At 35.8% G+C, this 12305-nt stretch overlaps 1 protein-coding gene and 1 long non-coding RNA gene across 9 annotated transcripts in view; one reads left to right on the top strand and one right to left on the bottom strand.

The window, feature by feature from the left end:
- LOC145935442 (uncharacterized) overlaps positions 1–12305 on the top strand; it is an 80993-nt gene that overhangs the window by 21956 nt on the left and 46732 nt on the right. The window lies entirely within an intron of this gene.
- The window catches only part of Imp (IGF-II mRNA-binding protein), a 129483-nt gene that overhangs the window by 92302 nt on the left and 24876 nt on the right, over positions 1–12305 (bottom strand). For all 8 annotated transcript variants that reach the window (XM_083036791.1, XM_083036792.1, XM_083036793.1 and 5 more), the window contains exon 2: positions 9507–9570. In XM_083036791.1, the coding sequence (XP_082892917.1) occupies positions 9507–9570 (64 nt within the window). The remainder of the gene's footprint in view (positions 1–9506; positions 9571–12305) is intronic.

Here is a 12305-nt window from a genome sequence, read left to right as displayed (position 1 = left end):
CGCAAATTACATTACGTCCCGCGGCATCCAATCGGTAATTCGGATCGAAACTGCCGGAGTTACGTTATAAAGTTTTAAGGTGACCTCACATTAAAACTTTCAACTTCATTTTGCACTTTGCGATTTCTCTGCATCATCGCGATGATGTCAATCCATTTCTAATATTAATACGAAATTATCCCAGTGTTTTTTAAAATAAAAAACATATTTAGCAATATGTGTAAAATAATCTTAATGAGAAAAATTAAATACTAAGAGAGAGAGAGAGAGAGACAAATAAATATCCACAGCTGAGTCAATATGGATTCCAGGCGTTCTAAATTATATTCAAGGCGCTTATTTGTCAAAAATATCACCGACACGATATCTGACCGAGACAAAAAGCAATTACGAGTTGGTTGTAAAATATGCCATTAAGAGAGACAGCTAATATTCGCGATGCGAAGATAACGCGCGATTTATCCCAGAGGTTTATCTTCGTCAGAGCGTAATAAGTCGAACGTCGCGTTTGCATACGTATCCCTCCTCGGATCGTCGTCAATCCAAATCGCAATCCTGACTAATTATGCGCATAATTGGTCGATTCATTAAACGTCACGGATATGTCGTTCGCTGACCATGGCAAAATAAGCGCGTGCTAATGGCAGCGCGTGTGAACGCAGCTGCAACGAGGAGGGTCCTCTCCTATCTGTATCGGAAGAGGACTCTCCTTCTCCGCATCGCATCGCGTCCCTCGAGGCTCGTACGAAGATATACTCTGAGCAAACACATCGAAAGGGGATATCCTACCGGGCGGGCCTGCCCGTGTATCACTTTTATCGCACTTTATACCGTCGTTGCACTTTGCGCGAATCTGAGTGAGGGGGAGGGACGAAAGAAGACGCTTTTGTTATTCTATAAAGGAGGGAAAAATCGACGAGATTTCCTAAACTTCATTAGAAAATCTCGTATAAGGGTTTCTAAAGTTCAGAAATAATTTCTTCTAAGAATCTTTGTATATATATAAATAATTTGCTAAAAAAGAGAGAAAGATTTTATTAATTATACATATGTGTATGTACACTTATAAATTTATTTATTATACATATTTAAATTCTATCTAGTAAATTAGTTATAATCTACAATGTGTTCCTTCAAGATCTGATTGTGAGTAGAACTATTTGCTGTTGTTGAACGTGTCGTATATAAAAAAATTAATATTAAATTAATAAATTCATTTTAATAAATTTAATGTATTAATAAATTTAAAAAATTATATTTTTAAAGCTGTTTATATATTTCCATAAAAAATAAAAAGATAAAAAAATTACTTTATATCAACTCTATTTATTCGTAATATAGTGACTCATACTTTGCACGATTGATTTATTGATTAGTTTGTGTATGGATTAAAAAAATTAAAATATTAAAAATTGGGAGATTTCCGAAAAATCGCACTATTACATTATTATTAATATACATTAATAAACACAGCAATATAAACATAAGTTGCTCATTTCATTAATAATCAATTAATTTCATTATCGATTAGAAGAAACTATTTCATAGTGTGAGGAATTTAAAGATGCAAGGAAGCCAAATAAATAATTAGTAGCGATGAGAAACAATTAAAAACGAACAAAAAATAGCAAGTGGCGAATGAGAAATTAGAAATACCAAAGTAGTTTCGAGAGTAACTCGCACCTGATGAAAAGAGGAAAAATTAGCAAGTGAACCGGCTGCGTCAATTCTGCGCAACAAGTGCATGTAGGATGCACTTAGAGTCAGCCGAAGAAGGGGTGGGGAAAGTGAATTGAAAGGGGTAGAGAAGGAGCGAAGAGAGAAGCTGCGGAATTAAATGCGAAGGAGGAGGAGGGGTTACAGCAGGCGGGAAAGGGCACGAGGTCGGCACGCGCCGAGTGCAACGATTCACTCCGCGTGAAAGAGGGAGAGAGGTGAGGGAGGGGAAGAAAGAACGAAAAAGAAAAAAGAGAGAAATCGACTGAAATGCACCTTAAAGAGGGCGAGAGAGAGAGAGAGAGTGATCCTCGGAACGACATCCCCCTCCTGCATCCACCTCCATGCTTTTTGTTTTTTCGCAAACGTGTTCGCGCGGTCGAATTTATGGACGAGAGGAGGAGGAGGAGGCTCGTTTCTCTCTTCTTGTATAGTACAATTCGAGTGCAGGCGCGTCAACAAGTAGGTAAAGTGCATCCGGGGATGACTTACCGGACTGCACCGGCCGCGCAGGGGGGCCGGCTACCCTTTTCTCCCTCCCCTGGGGTACATGTATGTATTACATCTATATATATAACCTGCGAGCCTGCCGACCTCATACACGTCACGAGGTGCAGCGCGACCTTGTCATGCAAATGAGAAAAGTGCAATGGAGTGCGCACGAGCCCCGTACGATGCTATGCGGAAATGCGAGCGGCGCCTTGCAAGCGTGCTTTCAATTCGTAGTACGTGACGACCGGTACATGCTCGAATGACTCTTTTAAAGTGCTCGGTGCAACGTTCCCTGAGGTGGCACTTGTCGTTTCAAATGAATTGCCGACACTATTATATATGGAATTGATTGACCTTATGCAGCAGAGATGCGATGCAAATTTTATTGTAAAGAAAATTCTTTTCTTTTTTCTTTTTCTCACGATGAAAATTATTCTCGAAATATCGTAAATTTGTAATTTTTCAACACAATAACCGTTTTATTCTATATACTTTAAAAAAATAGTAATTTCCAAAAAATATGTATAATTCTCTCTAGCGTTATACAAAATTACTGGTGTTTTTTTTAATAGCAAAAATATCGAGATACAAATAATTTTTTAATTTATCAAAGAATAAACGATCGAAAAAGAAAGGCTTTTTAATTAAATTTTGTGACGTCAAATTCTATCTTCAATTAATTTCAGGTGAAATTTATTATAATAAAATTTTAATTTTTGAAGTCTAATTATTACATGATAGAAAAAATTGAAAATTCTTCGACATTTTCGCGTAAAAAAAATCGAGTTTAAATTGACTAGAAAATCTGGCTATTAAAAAAAAAACATCCAGCAGTTTTGACACCCTCGGTAAAAAATTTTTTATACATAATTATATATAACAATATAAAATTATATAGAAATATATAAAATTCTGTATTAGTTATGCATAATTATATATAATTTTATATGACTTATATAATTATATATAATAAGTTATATAAAATTATATATAATTATACATAGTTTATACAGAATTTTATATATATTTCTATATAATTTTATATTGTTATATATGGATTATACATAAAAAATTTTTTACCGGGCCTCTACATAAATCATCGCATTGATTTATAATATGTTTGCTGTAGAAAAATAAAATACGTATAAAAATAAGATAAAAATGCCGTAATTCCGATAAAAGTGAAACACAACCGAGGAAGATAAAAATGAATCCGGTGTTGACTGATAGTTTCGTCAGAGAGTATTTTCAAGCTGTCGACTCTCATTCGCTCATTCGACTCTCTGAATGAAGCGGCGCGCGCACGCACGCACGGAATAATGCGCGCATTGCACGTGTTTGCATTGTACGCAGATGCGCCGCAAAGCATCGAGCGTGCCTTCTTTCTCTCTCTCTCTCTCTCTCTCGAGTCTTGCGGTCGCGAGACTTTCTCGCCTGACATATGCGCGAATGATACGTGGAACGATTGGCACCACGTGCCGACACGAGAAAGAGAGGAATCGTAACGTGCAATTGTCAATTGACGCGATGCGCATGTGTCGACAGGCCGCAAGTGCGGTTGCAAGAGAATTTCTGAGAATTCGTGTCTCGAATTGACACGAGAATTTTGGAAGAATATCGAAATATCGAAGAAAAATCTATGCGCGTTCAATATCATACTATCTTCGAATTATTTATATTTTATTTATATTTTTTATTATTTATATTGCATTTTATTTATATTATTTATATTATTTTAGTCCAGTCAATCAAAACCGGTTACTTGCTAAATAAATTATTAACGCACTTGATAATCTAATAATAATTTGATACAAAAAAAGAAGATTATGTAATTTGACAATAACTCTTGTTTGTTTTTATTACGAGACTAAATATTATAATTGTAAATATAAGATATTTAAAATTCTAATTAATACGTCAAAGTTAAAATAACGCAGAAACGACTAGTAATACAAACAAAATCTTCTTCATTTGATTTAATTCGATATGTGTGTGATGATATGTAGAAAATAATTAAAGCATGTCTCAAACGAGCCTAATCCTTACTGCGACGTACGCTATATTTATTTCTCATTAAAGTAATTAAACCCTAAATACGCATTCGGAGCTTAACAAACGCGAATAAAACACGGATAAAATGGATTCCAATTTGATTAAATTCAGCGCGCGGAAGGGGTTGCGAGGCGCTGAGGGTTTCGACAAAGTTGGAGGTTCGCGAAGTTATGTATCCGATCAGTTCTCACACTTGTGGGGTCTACTTACAGGGATGAAGGAGAAAAAGAGAGAGAGAGAGAGAAGACTCGTGTGTATGTGTTTGTGTGTGGTGGATCGGAGCCAGTTAAAGTAAAGGAATCGGGAATCGGGAGCACACGGTGGATCCCATGGAAAGCATTGTCGAGGGGGGGCTCGGCCTAAGGAGGGTCGAGAGACAACCCGCGGGGCTTAAACTAGTTTCCGCTCGGTACCAGTTCGCCGCTTCCACGCACGCGGGCTTTCTCCTCTTTTCATCCCCCTCCCCCCTCCCTCTGCATCTCCTGGTCCACCGCTGGTCCTTTCTTCCTTCCGATGCGCGCGCACGTGCGAATTTGTGTGTGTGTGTGTGTGTGTGTGCGTGCGTGTTCTCGCTTTACATTTGAAACATATCGGCTTATATGGAAATGAATGTTTAGCCATGCATCGGCTCCTAAACATCGAGAAACGACGTGCGAGCTGCGAAACCGCGTCTTCGGGGCCTATAATATGTGGAAGACAACTCGGAAGTGATACCCGTTTCCCTGTCTCTGTCTCTCTCTCTTTCTCTCTCTTTCCCCCCGTCCCTTTCATTATAGGGAGTATATAATAAACTGCCGCTACACCATGCTATACATACTTTAGCATCATCTTTTCGCGCGAGCTCCTTTCTTAACGATCTCCCATGGCGCGGTTCGTATATATATGAGGATTCTCCCGCAAGCGATCGTGCAAAAGATCGTTGCGTTATCTGTGCTTTTCATATTAAAATTCGTGGCCGAAAGGGAGAGAGAGAGAGAGACGCGGACAATGATCATTTAATTTACACCCGGGTGTATTTATAGTCGTACCAGTATTTTAAACTCAAATCATCTCAAAGTCATCCAGTTAAATATATATATATATATATATATATATATATATATATATATAATTATATTTTAAATAAAATGAAGATGGTCCTGCTTTATAAATTTATCTAGGTAAAAGTTGAGATTATTAACTCTCCGTCAGCAATCATTTTTTTTACTAAACGCCGTCAGTAATTGGGGGGCTTTTAAGTTCACCCTATATTATTTTTATGTTCTACATTTTTAAAAAAATCTAAAAAAATTCTGAATTGTTTGTTACTATCTCTATTACAAAAAAAAATCAAATAGATTTTAAAGCCAAATATTAAACCAGATTACAAAGTGAAATTTGAACAGCAATTAGGAAAAATGGAAATTTATTTGTGCCTTAAAAGATCCAGATTAAAGTACAATATTTCAGTTTAGATAAAGTGTCAATAATATACTTTTCAAGAAGAAGAATTTAGAACATAAAAACAATATGCTTATATGTTTATTTATAATTTCTTATATCCTGAAAATAAAATTTGTTTAATGTGCTATAGATATTTAAGAATTAAAAAAAATTTTTTAAATATGACATTTAAAAAAATACTCTGTAAAAATATATTTACATCAATTAAACTTGTCATACATAAGTTTAAATAATTTGTAAAAAAATTAAATTCTTTTATTTAATCTTAATTTAAATTTAAATTTTAAGATAAAATTATACGAGATTTTAGTAAACTACATAAAAATAAGATCAAGTAATTATATTTTATTTAAATAATTATTTAGATACTTTAATCCAGATAACATTAATTACTAGAAGAAGAAATAATGTAACATCCAAGTGTAAGAAGAAGATATATTGCATTCGAGTTTCGAGATCATTTTTAATCGCTATTGCAATTTTCAAACTAATAGAAAGAAAATAATAATTATTTTTTCTATCCTGTTCTATTCTGTATGAATGCTACATAAATCTTCGTAGCATTGTACATTAGAACTCAAAAATATAATTAACTAAAATATTTCGAATTGCAAGAAGAAATGCACACAAGAAATACACATTCTTCATTTTCCTCGGATAAAAGAGAATAAAAGAAAAAAAATCGGATGTGCATTAATACATCCATTATTAATAAATACATCAGAAAAGGTGTAGATACACACATAATACATCCTTTACGTTTGACAAGACAATTTATCATTCGCCCTTCGTTTTTCTTCTTTAATTGGCGTTTATCTTCGCTCGGGCTATATTGAATTGGTCAAATTCTGGGCTTATGCGACGGCACGTTTCTCCGAGGCATCGATAAGACCGCTTTAAGCTGGACGAGGAACGAGGAGGAGGAGGAGGCTGGCGGCGAGTATAAGGGATGAGAGAGGATGAGAGAGAGAAACGCGAGCGTGCGTGAGCGGGCAGAAGATGGTGAAATAACAGATTGCAGTTGTGGCACGAGCGAGAGAGCGCAGCCTGCTGGCTCGCGAGCAGAAGGCAGGTGCTATATTTTTTTTTCTTTTCTTTTCTTTTCCCGAATCGCTCGCGCCGTCTCGCAACGTCTCGGGAAAGAGAGGCTGCTGCAGAGGCTCCCAAACTTCGTTACGCAAAAACGTGTCGCGCCTCTCGAGTATTTGGGTTAATAATCCTTCCGGTATTCTTTATATGTACATGTATTGAGAAAGAAGATTCCTCTAGTTGCGAGCTGTCTCTAAGATTATTTTGCAAATTTTCTCGAAAAATTTTGACGTAAGTCAGAGATGTAAGCAACCATTATTTAGATGGTTTAATAATTAAATTTAAAAAAATTATAACAATTAAATAGTTTAATAATAAAGTTTTAATAACTTAAAAATTGATTTTGATAATTTAAAACTTTGATAATTTAATATAAATTAATTATATGGTAATTAAAATTACCCCCCCCCCTAAAAAAAAAATACTATCATACAGATTTTTGCGTTAAATAAATTATTTAAAGCAATTCTATATCTCTAAAATATATTTAATATATTTTAATATATTTGTATATGTTATATGTATACGATAACGAATACAGATTATGTCATATGTGCAAGATATTAAATAGGAAAGAAGTGAGTTGTACTTATTGATTCTCGTGAAAAAGCAATTTATTGCACAAAGTATGAAAACCCATCATTCACGACACACGATAATGACGACTGTCTTGATAATGGACTGATGATGATATCAAGGTTCCATTATCGGCGCGATGCATAAATAAACTCTGCTATTATTTACAATAAAGATACGTACCATCGATCCGTGTATACGTGAGCATGTAAAGACAAAACAAGTGAAATTGTATAAATATAGCTGCAAGTATTTTTCTTTCTCATGCACAATACGAATACACGAATACACAATACTACAGATACATATGTATGCTCATACGCACACATGACTACTTATCAAAATCATTCCATTTACGTCGAGTGAAACGTATATCCGGTCCTTCTCTTTCCTATGTCTCTCAATGTAAGATACATGAATCTCATAAATCTTTGTAGAAAATTCCATATAATAAGCATGCTAACAATATCAGATTGCATTTGACATTTCCATTCAAAGAAATACGCATTTCATGTACGTTTAATATGTATTTTACATATTTGTCTTGATTTATGACGCAACGATAATATTATTCATTGAAAAAAAATAGGATGTCTTATGCGTAATATAAGTTGACAAAACTAGAATCGTAAACTTTGATTAAAAAAATAATCAACTTCAAGATTCATAATCTTTAGAATTTGTGATACTAGATGACAATAGCTCTTTAAATTCTATTTTAATCAAAGATATAAATTTCTAGAGACATAGTATGATTTTATAATTAAAGTACACATTGCAAAAGTTTTTAAATAATTTTCCAAGTGTAGTGAAATTTTTTCAGAGAGAGTCTCTGCCTTTGTCAGAAAACTTGTTTCCTTTCTTTCAATCATTTACCGATCCACAATAAAGAGTTACATAGATATATTAAAAAAAGGATTCGGGTATAAAAGGGCTAATAAGAGCCAGACATGGATATTAGGTGCAATAAAATTATTTTTAAATTATTTTTAATTTTGTTGTGTCAAAACAAGTATAGAGGAATTTAAAAACAATTTTGTCGCACCTAATATCTGGCTCTTAGCCCTTTTCATACCTGATTTTGTATAGCCTTTTCGATTTATTATTAAAAAAATCGTAGAGAGAAAGATCACTATATTCCGCGTGCGGCACAGACATCTCTTTCTCTCCTCACCGTCTTCTTCTCCGAATAAATAAAATTTCGAACATGAAGAAACAAATCTATATATGCACACACGAATCTCGGATTCGGGCGGAGATGACGCGGGATGAGTTCCACTGCGGACGATTTAATCCGCAGCGATTTTTGCCCGGGCACGTTCGCGCATCACGTTCGAGAGTTCGAGCTCTCTCTTCTCTGCACGCGCGCATTTACTCGCGTGCGGCCAATTATGCACCTTGTTACGCGCGCGGTATTACGCGCGCCTGCCCGAATCTCTCTCCTGCGATCGGGCTGCGACGACGAAAAAGGCCCGGGTTAACGAACCTTTTGAAGTTTCGTGCGGTGCGCGCGGAAGAAGGAAAGAGAGGGAAATTAAATAAAGCCAAGTTCCAAGTGCGATCGGCACGCGTTTTAGCTCCTCGGTAACCCCCTTTCACCCCTTATTGGATATAACGAATATTATTCGCGGTTCGAAACAAAAAATTGCGCGAAATTTACGGCAATCAGTTAAGGGACCGACGGGTTTAGCGACTTTATTAATTAGAGTAAGCACACAATGATGAGGAGCCCGAGATCGATATTACGCTTGCACACGCGATCGAAATTTTTTCAGTGCAAATTTCCCTGCCATCGGCAGATGGTCGAAAGAGAGAAAAACAACGGATATACATCGATGAAATAATTATGTAAAATAGCAGTGATGTAATTGTAAGACGATAATTTTAATTTGCAAATTTATAAAAGAATAGACGAGAGATTTTCATTCTTCTCGCGATCGTGGCCATTAATTTGTGTAATCGTCGGAATAATTTGTACATGATGTGCATCTTTTTCTATTCTTTTTCTACACAATATTACAGAAATATTTGGAAAATCGGCCTTTTTTCAAAAGATTGTGTGTTCTATTTGTAACATCGTTTAAGAACCATGCTTTCTCGCCTGCATGCTTTTAAGAGAAGAAATTTATGTGACTTACCGTTTCTTTGCTGAGCTGGCCACGGACGGTTCGACGACGAGTGAGGATCCGAGATAGGTATATCCTGTAACGAAAAAAGTTTTTAGTGAGTCTTTAATGCGATACGAGGCTACTAAATCTCGCGGATCATACTTTGTTACATTGTAACGAAATATATTCATGTAGGAGCCAAACCGAGGAAAGTTAATGGTTTTATCTCATTGTCATGACATAAATAGTACAAAATAATTCCTCATGCAAATACATCAAAAATTAATATCTGTAATTTTTTATTATTAGTCTATGAAGTGCAAAGATTGGAAAATTCTATTATTAAAATTGTCCGAATTAATTTCTTCTTAAACACTTATTAATTTATTGATATATTAAAATATCCTAATATTAAAATTATTTCTATTTACATCGATAATTTAATTTATTAATCAATCTCTCCTAAATGACTTTAAAACTGTCCAGAAAATATTGTTTATTTTATTAATCTAGTTATATAAAAATCTTGTGCTGCACGATTCGAGTGTAACTGGATTTTTAGCTTCCAATGTCATTTCACTATATCGCAATAAAATACGCTACGTATATTTTGTGCTTTCAATTTTCCAATTCTACTCTCGTCGCGCGTAAAGTTTAACGAGGTTGGGACTAGTTAACTATTTTCGCCGCGATTTTCTCATGCGTGTCTCAAGTCAAACGGCAGAATTGGATCATTGGGTCAGCGTACAACCTGTTTGGAGCTGCGACCTCTGACCCCCGAGGGACGTAGACGGGAGGCTTTTCCCATGGAAAAACACACTGGCCGGACGCGGCACCGGTTCCGCGCCCGGTCGCTTCCGGGTTCCGGTATCGCACGTGTGCGGTAACGGCGCAAAAATCGCGGCCGGGGCATCAAACCGAGCGAAAAGCTATCGCCGGCTACACCTCACTCATATTCTAATCAGGATCAAAAGGTTATGTGAACCATCGGACATTTCGGCAAGCTCGCGACAAAGACGGAAAGAAAAGGGAAGCGCTAGAGAGGAAAGAAGAGCAGAGACCAAGAGAGAGAGAGAGAGAGAGAGATAGGTGGATATACGAGTGTGTATTTCCTTTCGTTTCTTACGTGCCAGGTGTCGTTTACCGGTCAAGCCCATCTAATTTCTCATGACCGATCCTTCGCTGCGCGAATCGGAATGTTTAGAATTCGCGAATCATTCTCGCGACCTCGTTAAGTGGATCTTTTCAAGATCCGAATGTCCCAGGTATATAGGACCTCTTGCGATTTCAATTGTCAAAATCGAACTGATCGCCGCTCTTGGTTTTATATTGTCAACTAATTATACAGGGTGTAACTGAAAAAATATATATGAACACCATTAAATTTTCTGGCCAATTTGGAGACGATTTTTCCTCACAATCAGTGAAAATATCGAAGTACCAATAATTTTCAAGTTATAAATAATTGAAAAAGAAGGGCTTCTCGCAAACTAAACCTTGTTAAGTTAAAATATTAAGAAAACTACATTCTTCAGTTAATTTCAAGTAGAGTTTACTATAATTTTAAAGCTTAATTACAAAGATATATTTAATGGCAAAAATTGGGAACAAAAAATTATGATCTTCCTCGACATTTTCGCTGAGGAAAAATCCAGTGTGCTCCATATATGTTTCTTCAGTTACATCCTCTATAATATATATAAATAATATTTTAATCGCAAACTAACAGATTCCGGTTTGTGCAAGTAAATGGGTACGTCTTCTCAATCCTAAACATTCTCTCATTCGAAATAAAGTTTCGCTAGTTATAAATAAAGATTAGATTTTTTTTTTCTGCGGTACAAGAGAGAGCGAGTGGAGATCGAGTGGTGAACTAGAATTTATTAGAGGATGCTGCGCTCTCCTCAATACACACATAATAACATATGTATATGTATAACGCGGACGGACGAGGTTGGCTTGGGAATGCGAATGAATCAAAAGTACGAATATGAAATGGAACAAGGAGAATGAAGTAGCAGAGAAATGGCGCGTTCGCGTGTCCCCTCTCCTTCTCTTCGTCAGCTCTCATGAGAGATAGATAAAGAGAGATATAGATGAACGGGAGGAAGAAGAGAGGAGTAGCATCTAAATAGCTACTTAGTATGTTTCGCGTCAGGTCTTCTCCCCTTGCATGAGGAGAGTTGACCAGCAGTAATAATATTCGTAAGTGTACCTATATAGAAACGAGTGTGCTCGAGAGATCGCGTAGCCAACAGGTTTCATGCGAAAGCCAATTCGGTGCTAAGCGAGAGAAAAAGAGAGAGAGAGGGAGGTAGAGAGAGAGAGAGACAGATAGCCGGGATACATCTCCTGACGAGACTTTAATTCGATTCTTATGCCGCGTTAAATACGCCGCGTATTTTACGCCCGATTTCACGTGCCGTAAAGATGGGATGAGATTGCACCGGCGGGGTTAACTTTGTCATCATACTTGCTAAAGTGGGGCTTGACGAGCGATCTAATAATGCTGATGACACGAATAAATGGCAATAACAACCATAATTACAATCATGATAATAATAATATTAATAACATATATTTATAATAGAAAAGATATTAAAACAGAAATTTTCATCCCTATTTAATGACGAAGACTTAAAATCCTGATAACGTACTTGGCAGAGCATGACTACATTAACAAGGTTTATAGAGTTGTTAATATTCTATAAATATAATATCTTAGAATTAATATTCTACAAATATAGATCTATAAATATAATATTTTTATAAGTATCTAAATTAAGAATTTTGTTGCAACGTTAAATGATTGATTTTTGTAAAAGGTCG

The sequence above is a fragment of the Prenolepis imparis genome, unplaced genomic scaffold (assembly GCF_030444845.1).
Source record: "Prenolepis imparis isolate NDT839.2.m4 unplaced genomic scaffold, iyPreImpa1.0 SCAF_4, whole genome shotgun sequence".
NCBI lineage: Eukaryota > Metazoa > Arthropoda > Insecta > Hymenoptera > Formicidae > Prenolepis > Prenolepis imparis.
Note: the sequence above shows the minus strand (reverse complement) of the source record. Positions and strands in the feature narration are given on the sequence as shown.